Source organism: Myotis lucifugus, unplaced genomic scaffold (assembly GCF_000147115.1).
Source record: "Myotis lucifugus unplaced genomic scaffold, Myoluc2.0 scaffold_509, whole genome shotgun sequence".
Lineage (NCBI taxonomy): Eukaryota > Metazoa > Chordata > Mammalia > Chiroptera > Vespertilionidae > Myotis > Myotis lucifugus.
Window position 1 is genome coordinate 87,429 of NW_005871557.1, and position 20,556 is coordinate 107,984.

Genomic DNA, 20,556 nt, shown 5'->3' on the forward strand with positions numbered 1-20,556 from the left:
TTCATGTCCTCCCACATACTCGTCCACGTGTGTATACATTTAAAAATAAAGTTTTTATTGATTTTTAGAGAGAGAGGGAGGGAGAGGGGTAGAGAGATAGAAACATTGATGAGAGAGAAACATCATTGACTGGCTGCCTCCTACAGACCCCCACTGAGGATTGAGTTTGCAAACCAGGCATAGGCCCTGGCCAGGAATCGAACCCACGACCTCTTGGTTCCTGGGTTGATGCTTAACCACTGAACCACACTGGCCGGGCCACATGTCTATACATTTTGAGGAAGGTACCTGTAAAACCCATGGATGTTCACAGTATGCCTATAACACACACACACACACACACACACACACACACACACTCAAACTAAACAAAATAGCACAAATGCACCTATACATACACACCTGCACCTGCTAGTCATATGTATATGAATATCTATAATAGTAAAAGCGTAATATGCTAATTAGACTGGACAGCCAGACGACCTTCCGGACAAAGCTGGGGCTGCGAGGGCCGAGCCCCTTGCACGAATTTCATGCATTGGGCCCCTAGTGTGTATAGATTTACAGATTCCCCAATGACCTTGCTAAACAGCAAAGGTGATGGCTATGAGGAGAGAATATGGTTCCACGGACTCAGAGCAGGCCAAGGTGATATTTCAGCAGAGAAGCCCATCTCCCAGTTGTGAGCTGGGAAGCTTGCACACACTGCAAAGCTTTCACTCCTCTGCTCTCCATGATAAGATGGTGCACAGGGGCAGGAGGGCAGGGGCTGAGAGGAGCACACCAGAGTAAGTAGGATCAACTTCAGCATCTCTTGACCCCTTAGATCTCTTAGAGAAAATGTATTGACCTGGGAACTGTTCTAGGCTCTATTCCCTTAGAGCAGAGGTGGGGAACGTCCCGCCCGTGGGCCTTGTAAGACCCACAAAAATCATTTGGTCTGGCCCTGGCAAGGCATTAGGGGTGAGCTAATTAAATGTTTGACCAAATACAGCAGGCTAACTTTTAAGTTGATAATTTTATATGGCCCATGAATGATGTTATACATTTTCAAATGGCCCTTGGTAGAAAAAAGGCCCCCCCCACCTTAGAGAATGATGACAAAAGAGGGGAGAAAAACAACGGTAGAGTCTAAAGGGGAGAAGCCTCAAGCAGGGTAGAGCCAGTGTGAAGTATTTATAAAGTGTGTGTGTGTGCGTGTGCGTGTGTGTGTATTCACATGTTGTAGGGTTGGCCCCAGGCTGCAGTTTCTTAAAAAGGGGGCAAGGCTGTGATTTCACTGCCCAAAGCCCAGGATCTGGAGGGTGGAACCCTGGTGCGTGGTTCGGGCTCTACCACAGCTTGCCTGCCACATGGTCTCAAGGAGATGGCTTCACCTCCATGTGAAGTGCCTCACATTCCAGCTAAGTGGTCTGCCGTCCTCACAGTGAGGATCAGGGAGCAAAGAGAACTCACAGGAGCTTTGAAGAGTTAAGAACTTCTCCTAGTGGCCAGGGCTCATTTCTCAGCCTGGTGCAAGGCGTTTTAAGTGTCCCAGCATCCTGCACACTGAATCTGTGCACAGGATGAGAGGTTGAACACAGCACAGTCTCAGCTCCCAAGGCGAGTAGCCGAGTGGGAAGAAGTCCCCAGGGGGAGGTCACTACAAACCCTCTAAGCACCTCACCGTGGGATATAGTAATAGTATAGCGAGGCGGTCAGAGGGCTGTGGGTCACAGGGCCTCGGGGAGTCAGACAGGGTTTCATGGAGGAAGTGAGGATTGGCGAAGTTTAGTTGTGGGGAGGAGGAGTTGGGGTGATGGAGGGCTAGGGGTGGAGGGTCAGGGATGGCAGCTAGACCATGGAGACAGGAGAGAAGCAATGCCTCCCGGAGTTACAAATGGTAAAGATTAAAAGGGAAAATAGGAGGAACAAGGTTAATTTTTGAGTCCTTTCTGGAACTGGCCCAGGCCAATGGTTAATCGTCTGACCCTTTAGGAATTACTTGGACCCTGTCCCAGGCATACGTACACACACAACTGGAGGATGTGGGGCGGCCCAGAGCAGAGCTGAGAGGGAGCTTGGAAGTCACCCTGTCCAAGCCAGACCCTTTTCCCGAGGCAAAACTGAGCCAGGAGAGGAGACTGGGTTAGCCAGGGAGTTAGTGGCAGAGCTGGAATTTGAACTCAGGTCTCCCCAGTCTAGTGCCTTTTCTGGATCTTAAAAATGGACTGGGGGCTGGTGTGGTTCAGTGATTGAGTGTCGACCTATGAACCAGGAGGTCACGGTTCTATTCCCGGTCAGGCACATGCCCAGGTTGCAGGCTCGATCCCTAGTGTGGGTCTGGGATTGGGACTTAGTGTTCAGTAATGCTGCAAGTTTGGATCCTGGCTTTGTATGCATTTGTTGATTGTTTCTGGGTACAGAGACTAAGAGGGATAGAGAGATAGAAACATCAATGAGAAACATCAGTTGGCTGCCTCCTGCACACCCCCAACTGGGGTTCGAAATGAAACCAGGATGTCCTGACCAGGAATTGAACCAGTGATCTCTTGGTTCACAGATCCATATTCAACCACTGAACCACACTGGTCAGGCTAGAACAGAATGTTTCTAACCAGTCATCACAATTCTCTTCAATATCTAGAACCTTTGGATAGGATAAGAAACGTCAATCAGCACATAATCTTCCCCTTTGACCAATCAATTTTTAATTATCTTCTTACTAACATTGGTTGATAAGTAAGAGGAAATGACTTTTGAATAATTTCATTGATAACAAAGTCTTCTAAGGAAACAGTGTTTTATTTTTTAAAATATATTTTTATTGATTTCAGAGAGAGAGAGAGATAAAAACATCAGTGATGAGAGAGAGTCATTGATTGGCTGCCTCCTGCCTATTGGGGATCGAGCCTGCAACCCAGGCATGTGCCCTGACTGGGAATCGAACCGTGACCTCCTGGTTCATAGGTCGCCGCTCAACCACTGAGCCACGCCAGCTGGGCAGGAAACAATGTTTTGTATATACACAGATATACATTCACACACACTGCTCAGCTACCAACATGCAAACACGTGTCTCCCTGGCCACTTCTATCCTGGCCCACGTGCTCCCGGAAACTTGCCACACGTGCAAGAGATCTTATCTACCCAATTGTGCACACGTAGCAAAAACCAAGCCAAACCACAATAAAATCACACCCACACCCACACCCACACCCTTAGAAGGCTCTTAAGTTTGGAAGGACAGAAACTAAGTGGAAAAATAATAAATAATAAGAATATTAATTTCTATTCATTGAGTGCTCACCGAATGCTGGTGATTAAGTTCAGCACTTTACATATACTGTCTCATCTGATCACCACAGCGATCTATCAAGTAGATGTTAGCTTCCCCTTGTTTCCCATTGGGAGACTGAGGCTGTGGTGAAGTCCAGAAGCCCCGGGGGTTTGCATGCACATCAAAGTTTGGAAGCCTTGTGGTGTACCTCACCCGGGGTCACACAACTAGGAAACCACAGAAGCAAACTTTGTTGTTGTTTTTAAATCTTTATTGTTGAAAATATCATATAGGTCCTCCCTTTCCACCCCCCTTCACCTTTTCCAGTCCACTCCCCCCAGACCCTTCCCAACCCATTATCTGTGTCCACGGGTGATGCCTATTTGCATACAAGTTCATTGGTTGACCTCTTCCCACCCACCCTCTCCTGCCTTCCCTCTGAGGTTCAACAGTCTGTTCATGCTTCTGTGTCTCTGGGCCTATTTTTGTTCATCAGTTTATTTGGTTCATTAGAGTCCACATATGAGTGAGATCCTGTGGTACTTGTCTTTCTCTGACTGGCTTGTTTCGCTCAGCATAATGCTCTCCAGGTCCATCATGCTGTTGCAAATGGTAAGAGTTCTTTCTTTTTTATTGCTGCATAGTAGTCCATGTGTACATGCAATTTTTTATCCACTCATCTGCTGATGGACACTGAGGCTGTTTCCAAATCTTAGCTATTGTAAATTGTGCTGCTATGAACATAGGGTGCATATATTCTTTCTGATTGGTGTTTCAGGTTTCTTAGGATATATTCCTAGAACTGGGATCACTGGGTCAAATGGCAGTTCCATTTTTAATTTTTTGAGGAAACTCCATACTGTTTTCCATAATGGCTGCACCAGTCTGCATTCCCACCAGCAGTGCAGAAGTAAACTTTGAATGCACCTGTGTGTTGACTAGAAAATATTTGTTCTTAACCACGAAGATCTTATCCGTCTGTATTTCCATGGCAGGGACGAGAGAGAAGAAACATGGATTTAATTTTTACTGAACAGCAGCATGAGACATCTTCCATAGCCATATTGTCCGCTTAGAAGGAACAGCTACTTTTAAAAAAAGAAATTACGGTAAAATATACACAACATACACTCTACTTATGAACTCATTTTAAGTGTACATTTCAATGGTATTAAGTACAGTCATGATATTGTGCAACCATCTCCACTATTACCAAAACTTCTTCGTCATCCCAGACAGAAACTCTGTACCCATTAAACAATTAAACTCTCCTCTACTTCCCCTCTTCAATCCCTTGGTAGCCACCATTGTACCTTTTGTCTCTATAAATTTACCTATTCTAGGTATTTCATGTAGAGTGGAATGTTTTCAAGATTCACCTACGTTGCAGCATGTACCAGAATTAGAGGGAGCTGCCCGACAGCGTGGCTCAGTGGTTGAGCATCGACTCGTGAACCAGGAGATCACAGTTTGATTCCTGGTCAGAACACATGCCAGGGTTGCAGACTTGACCCCCCTGTGTAGGGTGTGCAGAAGGCAGCTGATCAATGATTTTCTCTCATCATTGATGTTTCTATCTCTCTCCCCCTCTCCCTTTCAAATAAAAAATATATATGAAAAAAAGAATTAGAAGGAGCAACTTTAAGATGAACAAAAGGCCAGAAAGATGTCTCCTTTCACCAGGCAAAGAGTTCACATGGAGAACATTATCTCAAAGTGGTGCTGTAGTCAGAAACTCGAAGGGATTCAGCATGGGTTTAGAAGTCTAGAGGAGCATTCTTTTTTAAAAAAATATTTTTTTTATTGATTTCAGAGAGGAAGGGAGAGGAAAGGAGAGAGAGATAGAAATGTCAATGATGAGAGAGATTCATTGATTGGCTGCCTCCTGAACGCCCCACACTGGGGATCAAGCCTGCAACCCAGGCATGTGCCCTTGACTGGAATCGAACCTGGGAACCGTCAGTTCACAGGCCAATGCTCTATCCACTGAGCCAAACCTGCTAGGGCAAGCATCCTTTTCTTTTTTTTAAAGGTAAGATTGGTACATAAAATTATATAGGTTTTAGGTGTACAACATCATAATTCAATATATAGAGGAGCATTCTTGAATCAGTTAAGTTTTATCTTCTTCCTCTTCCCCTTTTCCTCCCCTTTTTCTCCTCCAATGCCTTTCCTCCCTGCTGTGATGCCTCCTTTCTTTCCCTCCTCTGTTCCTCCAGGAAAACATCCTCAGAGCAGGACCCAGTGAGAAACTGAGGAGCCGTAGAAAGAGTCCTGGACCAGGAACCAGCAGACCAGGGTTTCACACTGGTTTTGACCCTGGACGCTCATGGGCCAGTCTCTTCTCTGGGCTCATGTTCCCCATAAGTATGGTAAGAGGACTGGCTTGGCTAATCTTTAGGTTTTGTTCCAGATTTGATGCTACACTCACACTAAGGTGGAAGTGATACTTCTTTCGAGGGTATTTGCATTTAGACATGGGACAGAGCCTCAGGCCAGAGGAAGGAAGAGTGGATAGTGGGGTGCCAGGCTTCTCCATGTGTCTAGGAGAGGTATTTCCCTGTCATCACACCACCTGGGAAAGTACAGAGAAGGCGGGTCCTGAACCCAGCCCCAGAAACTCGCCAGCTCCTAGGTTCAGCCCTGACTCACACTTGACAATGTGGTGGAGGAGGCTGTGGAGCAACCCTGGGCAACAGGGCCTCATGCCTGATTGGTCTGAAGCCCCGTGGGCAGCTGGTGTGAATGGGCCTGGATTCCTGCATGTTCCTTGGGGTTTTGCTAGGGATTAGTGGGCCTAACGGGTAAGAGGAAAGGGTTGCCTGGAAAGAATTTGTCATCGGAGAGCAGGAGAATTGGGGTTTAGTCCTGAGTCTATTATTTGCTTTGCTAGTTGTGTGAGTTGACCAAGTCGCTTAGCTCTCAGCATCCGTTTCTTCATATATAACATACGGGAGTTGAACCCTGTGGTCTCTTCCATGCTTTGGCTACCTGGACCTTCCAATCCCTCAAATGCAACTCCATCTCCGTCTTTTCTGGGCATTTGCTCACCTGGGACACTTTCTCACCCATGTCCCACCCCATTCACCTGGCGCTCTTCTTCAAGGCATGTCTTTCAGGGTCCAGACTACATCACTATGAAAGAGTACTGAGCAGAATACAGTAGGGAGTGGTGGGGACTGAGGAAAACTGGAGAGTTCATGTCCCACTGAAGCCATTCAGGTGCTTTGAAAACATGGTGCTGGCCAAGAAAGTTGTCTGTGGTTGAATTTGTCCCTGGCACCAGGAATTGGCAACCCCTGTCCTACAAAGGCCCATTCTCTGGAAGGAGGCTGTCCAGGCATCTCATATTTCTCTCTTCACAACACATCATTTTATGGTACTTATTTATTTATTACAGGCTTTCTTACTAGGCTGTAAATCTGTTTGGTCAGGTACTTAACTGTTTTATCTTCAACTCTATTCCTAACCTTATCACAGAACTGGTCCATGGTAGGTGCTCGGTAAATATCTATAAAATCAGCAAACGAGTGGATGGTTAATAAGTGATTGTTGAGTGAATTACTCTAAGGGTCCCTCAGTGATGCTCTTTGATTTCATTTTATTCCATTCTCTGAAAAAATTACAGCTCCTCCCTCACAGCTAGTGATTTAAATTATTTAGATCCCCGTTTACCCAGTTTGTTTGGCTCAGTGTTATGAGCTGGTCAAGCCCCTAACAGTCTTCAAACAACGTCCTTCAGGTCTTTCAGGGGTGTTTAGGTTGGGAAAGGCAACTAACAGCTCTAGAGTCTTCTGCTCTTTGGATCATGTAGGGAAGTCAACAGAAATGCTTGTACCATCTCACACATATATTCTTAGATCTTTTCAAGACCCTTCAAATCCATGGTCTTCTTTTTTGTAAAATAGGGCCAGAAGGCATCATGGTCCTCATTTTATAATGAGAAAAACTGACATCAGAGAAGTTAGAGCTACATAGAGATCTTGATCATTTGTCACTAGGATATGTGAATTGTTAGTCCTCCCTCCCATACCAGAGACACACGTTAATCATTAATGGCCTTCTTTCCACTGAACTTCAACTCTGCCTCAGAATCCTACTCAGCACAATGTTCTATTAATTACCAACAATTACTAGACACTTGACACTTGAGATGAAGACTATTGGCCTATTAGTTGAGGCTCCTTGCTTCTGCTATCAGGGATTAGTTTACTTTTCAAGAAGGTCTGGGGCTCATAGATAATCAATACCAGCTTGCTCCACCACCTAGGAACCTCAAGGGTATTATACTCCTCCTCCTGTCTCCCCCCATTTCATTTACCTCTCAGGCTTTCTGATTTTGGCTGTCCTGATCTTGCCTGAAGTTTGTTGGGAAGGATGGAGGCCTCCAGTACTTCAAGGGAGTCACAGAGCGGGGCCTCCTGACTCCTGATCAGGTCTGTTCTTAGCTTCTGCTGACCCTCACCCCCATCCAGTGACTTCAGACCCAGACAAGGCACAGGCAACTGAATGGTAGCAGGGGCGGCGCGGGGGCTATCTCAGTGCAGCGTTGGGCCTCACCACAAGGTGGCGCTGTCACTTCCTTTGCTTCAAGTTTCTATCTTGATGGAAAACGTCTGAAATGTGCACACACTGTAACTCAACAAATAAAAAAAATGGCTTCACAATTTAAACTGATGATTTATTAGACTGTCTTATTTCAATTTCCATCAGATTTCAGACAGTTACAAATAATTTTGTGTCTCTGCTGTGCCTTTGAAATAATGGCAGTGTGCTACACAAGGAGGATAGGGGCTCTAAATTCTAACTCCAACCTTACACACATGAACTTTCCAGAACTTCCTGCCTTATCCTAGGTTCCTTCCTATAAGTTCCCTGAAAAAGCGTATCCCTGCTGACACTTTGATTTCGGCCAGTGAAACTGGTTTCAGATCTCTGACCGTGGAGTCAAAACCATAAGAGAATAGCCAGGCCAGCGTGGCTCAGTGGTTGAGCGTCGACCTATGAACCAAGAAGACATGGTTCGATTCCAGTCAGGTTGTGGGCTCGATCCCCAGCGAGGGACGTGCAGGAGGCAGCAGGTGATCAATGAGTCTCTCTCATCATTGACATTTCTATCTCTTTCTCACGATGCAAATGATTGAGATGGATTTTTTTTCATCAAATACGAAGACTTAAAAATAAACCAAGCAGCTAGTTTAACACTGAATTGCACTATAGTTAAAAATACTGTATTATTATATACTTGGAAAGTTGCTAAGAGAGTAGATCTTTAATATTCTCACCATCCACAGAAAACGTGGCTTAAATTGTGAGTGATGGGAGCATTTAACCTTATTGTGGGAATCATTTTGCAATATACACATGTATCAAACCAGCGTGCTGTACACCTTAAACTTACATATTGTTTGTTATATCTCAATTATTCCTCAACAAAGCAGGCAAATATACTGAATTGACAAAGTTGTCTAGTTTTATGTCATTTAGCATTTTTCCCCTTCAAAACGATTGTTTTTTTAAAATATATTTTTTATTGATTTTTTTTACAGAGAGGAAGGGAGAGGGATAGAGAGTTAGAAACATCGATGAGAGAGAAACATCGACCAGCCGCCTCCTGCCCACCTCCTACTGGGGATGTGCCCGCAACCAAGGTACATGCCCTTGATCGAAATTGAACCTGGGACCTTTCAGTCCGCAGGCCGACGCTCTATCCACTGAGCCAAACCGGTTTGGCCAAAACAATTGTTTTAAAGTGTCATTGATTTGTTTCTCACCAGATCAACCAAACTTACTTTCGCCAAAGTTACTTATTTTTGCCCCGGATTCTGCGATTGTCCCTGACCCACCCGAGGTGCTCTGTAGTTGGACTCTGAAGCCAAGTCGCTCCCCGGAGTGTCTGCGCTCCCCACCCCAGCTGTGAAGAGGAAAATTTCCCAGGGAGAGGGCGTGACAAGGCACCCAAAGTGATTAGTGTTTCTTGCTTCAGAGACAGGTGTGACCCGGAGGGTGGCACCAGCCTCTTAGACCAAAGTCTTCCTGAATGGAGTGGGTGAAAACATGTGCCTCCTGACTCAGCTGGAGGAGGGGCGGAGTCCCAGCCCAAGGCCCAGCGTTCCTTCCCAAATCTCGCCCCATGGAATGGGGTTGACCTCATGCATCACCTGAGGACAGAGAGGGCAGGGCAGGGGTGGGACTTCCCCAACGTCACATACACCCCATGACTGCCCTCCACCCTGGGCTGCCTCTTGTGTGGCAAATATAGTACTTATTAAGCACCAGCTGTGTACAGGATGCTGTGGTGCTCCAACTTGTCTCTGTGCTCCTTGTCTCATGATGTGCTTTCTTTTTCTCCCCTTTTTTGGGGCTAATCTTCACCTGAGGATATTTTTTCCATTGATTTTTAGAGAGAGTGGAAAGGAGAAGGAGAGACAGAGAGAAACGTCGATGTGAGAGAGTCACATCGCTCGGTTGCCTCCTGCACGCACCCTGACCGGGGCCACGGGAACCTACAACCTAGGTACATGCCCTTGACTGGAATCAAACCCAGGACCCTTCAGTCCACAGGCCAGCGCTCTAGCCACTGAGCCAAATGGCTAGGGCTCTCATGATGTGCTTTCTGTCCAGCTTGTCCAGTTTGCTCCCTTCTCCTGGGTCATTATCACTGGTCTTTCCAGACTCCACTCACATCACTCTTCTGGGGAGCTTTCCCCGAGCTCCTGTTTCCCAGGACACAGCCCCTTCAGTGCCCTTTCTGGAAATCTCTAAAGCACTGTGTGGGGGTCTTGGTCATAGCCCTCCTCACCCTGTGTGCTATGGAGGTCTGCTGTCCCCTGTTTGCTTCCCCGCTAGTTTCTGAGTCTTCAGAGCTATAGGCCCAGTTTGCTTGATCTCTGTATCCCCAGCATGCTTCACAATTCCAGGCGCACAGCAGGAGCTATGTTTATTTTTAATGTAAGTAGTGTCACCTCTATTAATTGCACACTTGCTAGGTGCCAGGCAGGGTGCTATGTATATACCCTATGTGAGCTCACCGATCATTACGATAACTTTGTGAACTAGGTATTACCACCCCCATTTTGCAGAGGAGAAAACTGAGGCTCAGAATGGTTAAAGTACACTGCTCAAGGTCATAGCACCAGCGAGTGACAGAGCTTGGAGTCAGGTCTCTTAGACTCCAAAACTCTGTGCAGTAAATTAGTAATAAAAAAAAAATCAGTGCGTAAAAGGCGCCATGCTTGGCCTGTGAGAAACATTCAGACAAATCAGTATGTATTCTGCTTTTAAAAAGGTTTGCATCCTGCTAGGAGAGAAAACAGGTACGTGAATACCTAAGGTCTAAGGTGATCCACCTCCCATAGGGTTGAGAGGAGGAAGCAATTACTTCTATTGAAAGTAGAACCCTATCCAGGTAGCTCAGTGGATGCAGTGTTGGCCCGCAGACTGAAGGGTCCAGAGTTTGATTCTGGTCAAGGGCACGTACCTTGGTTGCAGGCTTGATCCCTGGCCCTGGTTGGGGCATGTGTGGGAGGCAACCTGGTTGGGGCATGTGTGGGTGGCAACCAATGGATGTGTCTCTCTCACATCGATATTTCTCTCTCTCTGTCTCTCCCTCTCCCTTCCACTCTCTCTAAAAATCAACAGAAATATATCCTTGGGTGAGGATTAACAAAAGAATAACAAAATAAAATCAGTAAATTTAAAAAAAGAAAGAAATGAGGAGAATTGGAGAGGCTTCGCAGGGAGAGAGGAAGACTCCGTGGGCTCTAGACACTGGCTGAGGGTGAAATGGGGGCGAGTATCAAGGAGGCAGTGTTGGGGCAGAAGGCCTGGGCTCTGGTCCCAGCTGAGCCACACAGCCTCACTGGGCCTCCGTGGCCCCTTTGTGAAAGGTGGAAGAGGCGTTACGTCACTCCAGTGGCCTCTCCAGGGCTCACATTCAAGCCATGTAATTTCCAGGTCTTTGCAAGAAGCTCAGAGAGCTGGGACCGCGGTGGGCAGATTTGAAAAATGCAGTCCAGGTGGCTTCCTGGAGGCGGTGAGCTGGCTTTCCCAAGATGTCAGCACTGGGCTCCTGGGTGGGGTGGCTGAGGAGCTGTGATGGCTTTGTTACATGTGTGTAATCAGGGAGCTGTGATAATAGCATTCGATACTCTGCTCCCTTAAGCATTTTTTTTTTTTGCAATGGGGGCATGTTGGTATGACCCAGGTTATCGCCTAAATGATGTACCTTCGGAAAGGGGAGTGTGTGGTTTATTGGCCTCTGAAAGTACCAGACTTACGGTGCGATAAGGCTCAGTTATGGGCCTTGCTAAAGGTCGCGGAGAAAGGGCCGAGCCAGCAGAGCACCCTGGAATCCCCTTTCCATTCCTCAGGCTGTCAAGACTTGGGCCCCGGTCAGAACCTGGGTCTGGCACAGCTGGAACTGTGGGAAGAGGGGTCACGGCACGATGCCAGGACCCCGGAAAGGATGAAGGAGGCCGATGGGCTGAGAGACCAGGGCGGTGCAGGAGGAGGCGTGTGGCTAGAGCTCATGGTTTCACAGAGAAGCAGCAGGTCACAGAGGGGAAAGGATCTGTCAGGGTGACACTGTGAGGCAGGGGTGGAGCAGGACCTGGACACCTGCATTTTGAGTTCCCTCCTAGCGTATTTTTTCTCCCAGGACACTCTCTCTGGGCACATCCCCTGCCCCCTCTTTTCTTTCCAACTTTATTTAGGTATAAGCGACAAATAAAATTGTATATATTTAAAGTGTACAATGCGATGATTTGGTATATGTATACTTTGTGGACACATACTTTTAAAAAAATTTAATGTATTTTTATTGATTTCAGAGAGGAAGGGAGAGGGAGAGAGAGAGAAACATCAATGATGAGAGAGAATCATGGATCGGCTGCCTCCTGCACGCCCCCTACTGGGGATCGAGCCCACAACCGGGGCAGGTGCCTCCACTGGGAATCGAACTGTGACCTCCTGGTTCATAGGTCAACACTTAACCACTGAGCCACACCAGTCAGACAGAAGATCATTCTTTGGCTGAGTTTCTGCTTTATTGCTTCATCTTAACGTTTTCGGTGACTCAGCAGGGACAAGGTCTGTTTGAAATTGTGTAGGAGAAGAAAGCTCTCTCCGGGGAAGCCAGTTCTGCGGTTCATTTCTCTTCACATTTGCAAACATTGGGTGTGTCATCAAGTCCATTTCCTTCACTGTCCTTTAAGCCTTACAGATAATAGAGCCAAAAAGGAGCCTGAAGACATGGATTTCGTCCCTAACTCTCCCACCAGCGACCTGGGTGACCTTGACCCAGGTCCGTCCATTCTCTGGGCCTCAGTTTCTCACTGGTAAGCTGTAAGGTCTTTTTCCATTAGGCTGTGTTCTCCCACATCTTTGCACCTTCCTCCTACAGCACCCAGAGCAGTGCCAGGCATCTCTAGGACACTCAGGTGACATTTGCTGAGTCAGTGAATACATCATGGAGTCAAGTTTGAAGATCTCTGAGGTCCCTGCTTGCTTGGCTATTCAGTGATCCTAGTGTAGTATTTATTTTCTTTCTCTCTCTCCATCCCTTCCTCCTCCTATCTGTTGATCTTGTAAGTAATACATTCTCATGGTTCATAAAGTACACATGCATATATAGAGAAAGCTCCCCTGTCTTCCAAATTTTCTCCCTGAAGGCAATCAGCTTTGCCAGTTTCTTGTATATCCAAGAGATATATTTTTTTCCCAAGAGATATTTTTAATGCACATGTAGGCAAATATGTACCTATATTCTTCCCCCATCTCCTGATAGTTTACACTAGTTTTAGCATACTACATGTCGTTTTGCACACTTTGCTTTTTTAACCTAACAAAATACCTTTGAGACCAACCCATATCAATATGCTAGAGCTTTCATTTCTTTATGGCTGCACGTATTGTTCCTCTAGGTGGATAAACTGTGACATGTGTAACCAGTCCTTTATGGATGGGCATTTACGTTGCCCCTAATCTTTTCCCATTATACATACTGCGGCAATAAATAACTTGGAACAAAGGTCGTTTTTGTCCTTACGTAAGCCTATCTGGAGCACAAATTCTAAAATTGTTGGGTCAAAGGGTGTGTATATGTTTAACTTTTTAGTGGACTTTATTTTAGGTGTCTGTTCGTATGTGTATGTGCCATGTGTGTTTTTACACGAACTATTTATTTTTATTTTTTCTATTGGGGTTGGTTATGGATGGTGAGACTCTGGCGGAGAAAGTCCTGTGGGCTGATTCAGAGCCGAGTTCAGTATCCTCAGAACCTCTGCTCCGTGCTTCTCACTCACTCATGCTTCTCTGGCCTTTGGAACCATCCACTGCCGGCAGCCGCTATGGCTCCAGGTCCTGAAATGTCAGGGACTCTGTTTCTGCTGTTTTGACAGGTGTTTTGTTTGTTGCGTACTTGACACTGAATGTGGTTTCCCCAACATGATCGCTCTCTTCCATCCCAGGGTTTCTATCCAGGAAAGCCTCATCCTTCTTAGTCAGTGGCAGCTTACGGTGTCAGACATCATCCTTTCACGGACGCGTGCCAACTGTGATCATGAAATAACACCGAGTTACTCATCCTTGTAAGGATTTTGAAGTTGCCTTTGACTCAATACTGCTGTCATTGTGAAGACCAAAGTTGTTCCACTTGTCCAACACATGGTATATGCTTTCTCTTTTGTACCAGTCTCCTGCTCTGTGAGGGCAGGGCTCCAGCTCGGGGGTCCACATCCCGAGGTCTAGGTAAGGTGATGATGATAAAGATAAAAATTAACGTGTTATTGAGCACCGCATATGTGCTCGGCAGTGCACCAAAATGTTTTCCGTATGTTCTCTCATTTATGTTAGATATTATTATTATTTTTTAAAAATATTTTTTTTTATTTCAGAAAGGAAGGGAGAGGGAGAGAGAGAAATAGAAACATCAATGATGAGAGAGAATCATGGATCGGTTGCCTCCTGCATGCCCCCTACTGGGGATCGAGCCCACAACCCGGGCATGTGCCCTGACTGGGAATTGAACCATGACCTCCTGGTTCATAGGTCAATGCTTGACCACTGAGCCACACAGGCTGGGCCATAGTTTTATTTTTTAATTTTTCACCTCAGTTGGTCCCTCCCTATACATTATGGACAGCCTCCCTCCACCCATACTTGCCCTTTCCCAGTACATCACTCACTCCCATCCTACCTGACTCACTCCTTCTCTTTCAGGGCCCTGCCCAAACTAGCGCTTTTCCAGGCCTTCCTCCAACCTCACCCATCCCCGGGTCAAAATTCTTGCTAGGAAGGAGCATTAGTGCTTCTCTTTCAAAACACAGATCCTAGTGCTGGTCTTATAGGTGTTTGTCTCTGACGATGGTCGGGAAGCCCTGTGAGGGCAGGAACCCTGTGAGTCTTGTTTACAGCCATAGCCTCAGAAGCGGCTCTTCGGTTGCAAGAGTGAATGAATGAATGAATGAATGATTGCACTTTCTGGTCTCCCCGGGCTACCATCCCTTTCCTTCTCTGGCCACCCATGTTCTGCTCTCCTAGACAGATCAGCGGATGGTCCCGGTCCCTCCTTTGAGGTCCGTTAGCACTTCCAGTTCTCACTCCTGCTCACATTGTGGATTTGTTCATTTCCACTGACATACCTCTTGGAACTTGGCAGGGGCCTGCTGCCTGAAGCGTGGAGGGTTGCGGGGGAGGGGTGGGGAGTACCCAGGGCTGGATTTTTCCTGTGGATGGGCTTACTTCCCGATCAGACCAGAAGCTAGTTCCCTGAGGGCAGGGATTCTGCTTGGCACAGAGTTGGGTACGAAAGCTTTGCTGAATGCGGGAACGAATGGACACGATGAAAGGTGAGGCACTCCAAGCTACGCAAGCATCCACGGTGGAGGAGCTTGGGGGGAGCTTGGAGAAGAGCCCCCGGCGGCCAGGCTCCCTGGAAAGAGAGTTCCTGCTCCCCGCAGTCACATTGCCTCAGAGTTTACAGTCCTGGGGTGGTGGGTGGGGGAAACGGGGAAAGTCACCGCCTCAGTAGGAAGATGGAGCGCTAATGAGCGAGGAGGGGATTGGGCCTCAGAGGCAGCAAGGGGCGAAAGGACAGACTGCTGGCGTTTGGGCCCTGGGTGGTTGTCCGCTGGCGGCGGCCAGGGAGCCTGAGGCAGAACAGCGTCTGGGCAGGGTTTGTGTGGTCCTTCCCCTTCCTGTACCTCATCACCCCAGCAAGGCTCCCCCATCCAAAAGGGGCTGCTCTGTGCCCCCAGCACCAGCCCCTGAGAGCATCCCCCAACCATCTTCTGAACTGGGCCTGCCCTGGCCTGGGCCGCGGGGCCACATTTATCACCGGCTCAATGTGTGATCGTGGGTGACTCGTGCCTCCTCTCTCTGCTGTCTCTGTTCCCAGCCCTGACTTTCGGCTCAGATGTGTGATTGCAGATGCGTTGAGACCCCAGGAAGGGTCAGGGTTTGGTGAACTCCTTGGAGCGGATTCTCTAGTGTTTTCCCTCCTGCCTGCCTGCGAAGGACCCCGAATCCTTATTGGGCAAAGTGCGGGGCAAGGAAATAGCTCCTGGTGGGATTCCCTCGCCTGGTCTCCGTTTCTTCCTCCGCACAGCGGGGGGAACAGTGCCCCTGGGGGCTGCAGGCTGCGGAAGGGGAATCAGAAATGTGGGTGGGTGGGCGGCCATCCAGCCGCCAAGAGAATGCAATTGTGTGGAACTTTTATCAGCAGCGTTCAACAACTTCCCATCCTCCCCCGCAGGCTCCACACGGAGGCCAGGAACTTGGCTGATTCCTGGGCACAGTCAGTCCTGCACCCATTTGGCACGTGGAGCAGCAGCCAGATCCACAGAGGACGTGGGACCGGTTCCAGGGCAGGTGCCAGGTGCTCCGAAGCCCCTGGGCTCTTGGCCCCAGGCAGCCCGCTTCCTCCATGGAGCCGCTCCCGCTCAGCTGGGGAGGGGCCGGCCCCACGGCTGTCCAGGCGGCCCGGCCCCGTGCCCGCTGCGGGAGGGAGCACAGCGGGCCTTTGTGCCAGGCGGGCACCACCCCCTGGCCTGCCCCTCCCCGCTGGCAGGTAAACCCTTACCTGCCGGCCCGCAGCCGACCCGCCAGCAGTTCATCGGGCTCCTCGCTCCCAGCTCCGAGCCCAGGACCGCTCCCCGCTCTCTGCTCCCCGACGCCGCAGCACAGCACAGCGCAGGGGTCCCCGACAGACGGACGCATCACCTCCCGGCTGCCCCGACCTCGCGGGCGCCCTCCTCCAGGGCTGATCATTAACCCGGAGGCCTTATAAGGACCCAGTGGCCTCGGAGGGAGGGACACCTGGTCGCCACCGCAGCCATGGCCAGTACCACCTGGAGCCCCACGACCGCCGTCACCGAGGCGCCCCTCGCGCCCCACGAGCGCATCCGCAATGCGGCCGACATCTCCGTCATCGTCATCTACTTCGTGGTGGTGATGGCTGTCGGGCTGTGGGTAGGTGGGGGCCCTGGGACGCTGATGGGGAGCGAGGGCCAGCGGGAGGGATGAGGCAGGGGCACGCGGAGGAGCAAGTGCCAGAGGGGAGGGAGGATGGCCTTAGGGCGAGCGCGCGGAGTGGAAATGACTTGGAGGCGCCGAGGAGGAGGTCAGGGGGCACAGGGGGAGGTGAGGAGGGCGAGCGAGGATGAGCAGAGGGAGAGGGGTGCTGGCCAGCAGGGAAGGTGGGCGCCTGGGGCCTGTGCGCATAGAAGGAGGGTGGGAGATGGGGGTCAGTGGTTTGAGGGGCAGGAGAGGGCCAGCCTGTAGCTGCAGGGAGGGTCCCCAGGCTTGGGAAGAGGTGACTGTTGTCCTGCCTCTTAGTCATCCGGTTCCGATGGGAAAGAAACTGTAGCCGGGAAAGGACACAGCCTCTGCGGCTGCAGGTGTGTGTGCGCGAGGGGAGGGCTGCCTGGTGTCCCCTCCTGGGATAGGCTCACATGAAGGCCTGGTGCCCTCGGATCCCAGGGGCTGGAGTGAGTGAGAGTTGGGAAAGCTGGTGAGGAGGAGGAGGAGGAGGAGGACAGAGGGTAGCCGGCACCTGCACCGGGAAGAGGGAAGGAAACCCGGTGGCTCCCCTTCGGGACTGTGGGGACACACCAAACCAGAGGAACTTGTTCTTAGCAGCTGGGAATATGGAAATTTCACTTGTGACGGAGTCTGGCACACCCAGACGAGGAGGTGTTCTTAAATGTGCAGAAATCACAGCCACTCGCAAAGGTGTTCGTGGTGGGCGGCAGGCCAGGGGGAGAGGAGGGTGGACATTAACCCTGTCATGGCCACAGGGTTTTTGTATGTGTGTGTGTGTGTGTGTGTGTGTGTGTGTGGTGTGTTTTGGATGAAAGGGAGATTTCTTTTTAAAAGTAACCATAGAAAGCAGAGGTGACTCAAAGCCTCCCGAGGTGTCACAAGGGGTTGGTGTGGCTGACTGTTCCTCCAAACCCTCAGCCAGGCGCCGGGATTCTCAGGTTTAGTCACGGCTTTGACATGGTTTCAGACACGTGACCTTGGGTAGCCCGCCTCAGCCCCAGTTTACTTCCCTGTAAAACGGACACAATCTTACCTATCCGTCTGCCTCCCCCAGGTGGTTGTGAAGATCGGCAGAGAGGAATCTGAAAGCTCAGTACGGGTGCTAGACATCTTTAAAAATACTGTTATTATTTGCCCTCGAGGGCCTATGTCCCAGGCCCTGAATGACTTTTGTTCTCTCTCTTTTTTTTTTTAAATATATTTTATTGATTTTTTACAGAGAGGAAGGGAGAGAGATAGAGAGTCAGAAACATCGATGAGAGAGAAACATCAATCAGCTGCCTCCTGCACATCTCCCACTGGGGATGTGGCCGCAACCCAGGTACATGCCCTTGACTGGAATTGAACCTGGGACCCTTCAGTCCACAGGCCGACGCTCCATCCACCGAACCAAACCGGTTTCAGTGACTTTTGTTTTCTTAAGTAAAATGGACACAAGTGGGTAGCTGGGTAGGACAACTTGACCAAAAAAAAAAAAAAGCCAGGAGACAGGGGGGGCAGGCATGTGAGTCCCCACTTCACAGAAGAGGAAACTGAAGCCCCACGTGGTTGTGATTGGTCCGAGGTTGCGATGCAGGGAACTGTTCCTGGAACCCGGGCCTCTTTTCCACGGCACCAGGTACTTCACTACCTGGCCTGCCTTCCTCTCCCTGCCCCGCCCCCCCCTCAGCTTACGAGTGCTGGAGCCAGGAGGAGAGCCCATCATTTGCTAGCTGCCTCGTACTGCCTGTTTCCCAGGCAATCGCCAACAATCTCGTTCCCTTGAGCAATCTCATTTAGCCCCGCCAGTCCTGACGATGCTGTTTGCACTTCTCACAAATCTGCCATTCAGGATCACTTGCCTTGCTAAACGCTGTTTAACGAGCCCGCCAGGACTTGTCCACGTTCACTCTTCCCCCAACAGCCAGTGCCTCCGGACCCTGGTCACTGAATGTGCTGGATTCCTTCCCGTTGACATTCCTCTTGTTTTCTCTTGGAGCATCGAGTGGCTTGGTTCAGGGACAGGTGTCCTGACTCCTGTACGATCCCTGAGCTGCAGAGACAGAGCGAGCCAGCCCCTCTGTGCTTCCTCACCGTAGAAAAGACACGACTACTGTCCCCCTGTCACCATCCCACCTCTTCCAACATTATTTCGTCCTGTTTTATCCTCTTTCAGTGCTGCCTCATCCAATCATATTGGGGCGTGAGCTTATTCTTCAGTGTCCAGTTGACCCTTAAACAACACGTGTGTGAACTCTGTGGGTCCGATTCTCCGTGAATTTTTTTTCCAATAAATATTTGGTCGACCCTCTGTATCCTGGGGTTTCACATCTGTGAATTCAACCAACTGCAGATAGGACACTATATTCTTCTTTTTCCCCCCATTTTAAAATATATTTTTTATTGTTGATAGTATTACAGATATCTCCCATTCCCCCCCTTCTTCCCCTTCCTCCCAGCCCCTACCCACCCCCAAGTCTTCATTACCCTATTGCCCGTGTCCATGGGCTGTGCATATAAGCATATAAGTTCCTTGGTTTATCTCTTCTCATCCCCCCAACCCCACATGGAGGCATGTCAGTCTGTTCCCTGCTTCGGGTCTTATTTTGTTGGTCGATTCATTTTGTTCATTACATTCCACAAATAAGTGAGATCATGTGATATTTGTCTTTCTCAGTTTGGCTTTAGAAAACTATTTACAATCCTCTGTTGGGAATTCACAAATACAAAGGGGCTGACTGTACACATGGTTCTGCACCATATTGTATAAGGGACTTGGACACCTGTGGATTTGGTACCCACGGGGGTCCTGGGACCAATCCGTGGATCCCGAGGGGCCACTGTAGTTAAGTGTTTGAGGAGCCAAAAGTTATACGTGGATTTTCAATTTTGTGGGGGTCAGCACCTCTAACCCCCATGTTGCTCATGAATCAACTATATATTTCCATTTTTTCTCAATTTGTTTCTTGGGAGATTTTGTTTCCTTTTGGCCCAATCTCTTAACCTGTTCTTTCTAGAAGATTTCATTAAGCTGTCCTCAAACCCTTTAAGCCAAGGGTGGTTCCCTGTGGCCCATGGGCCACATCTGGCTCAGAGCCTGTTTTGTGCGGCTCACAAGTTAAGAATGGTCTTTACACTTTTAAGCGGTTATAAAATACAAAACACAACAAGAAGGATGTGTGATGGAGATCATACGTTTCCCACAAAACCCATGTACTATCTGACCCTTTTTATGAGCAGAAAACATGTGCTGACCCCTGGCTTATGGGATCGTTTGCACCAATGGCATCATTGGATGCCTGAGTAGCAATGGGCCCTGGGGGAGCCCGGCATTTTCATTTCACAGATGAGGGTCAGAGAGGGTGACCAGGAGTCGCTCAGATGCATGAGTATCAGAGCGGGGACTAGAACTCAGGTCTTAAGATTCCCAAGGCAATGCTCTCTGCATGACCTCGCCTTTCCCCTTCCTAAGATCCTTTTTTTTTTCTGGGAATATCCTCTCCAGGGCCCTTCCCACCGCGTGCATTGCTGTGGCAGTGTCCTCGGGATGCTGATTCCCTTCTTTCCTCACATATTTTCACAAAGCGAGGGCCTGCGTTTATCTTCATCCTACGCTTGAGTCTCCCCTCTAAACGGCTTGACAAAGTCATCTTGACAGGTTGCCAACACCTCACTAGAATACTTGCAGCAAAACTCTCCCCGGTGCCACCAGCTCCATCTCTGGCTTCTCGACAGCAAGGATGTTCTCCCCTGTTCTGAGCTCAGATCCCACGTCC

At 49.0% G+C, this 20,556-nt stretch overlaps 1 protein-coding gene across 1 annotated transcript in view; it reads left to right on the forward strand.

Moving 5' to 3' along the window:
* The first annotated feature begins 16,351 nt into the window (after positions 1-16,351).
* Positions 16,352-20,556, forward strand: part of SLC5A1 (solute carrier family 5 member 1) — a 38,025-nt gene continuing 33,820 nt past the window's right edge. The window contains exon 1 of the mRNA XM_006103792.3: positions 16,352-16,729. Within this exon, the coding sequence (XP_006103854.1) occupies positions 16,595-16,729 (135 nt within the window). The 5' untranslated portion in view covers positions 16,352-16,594. The remainder of the gene's footprint in view (positions 16,730-20,556) is intronic.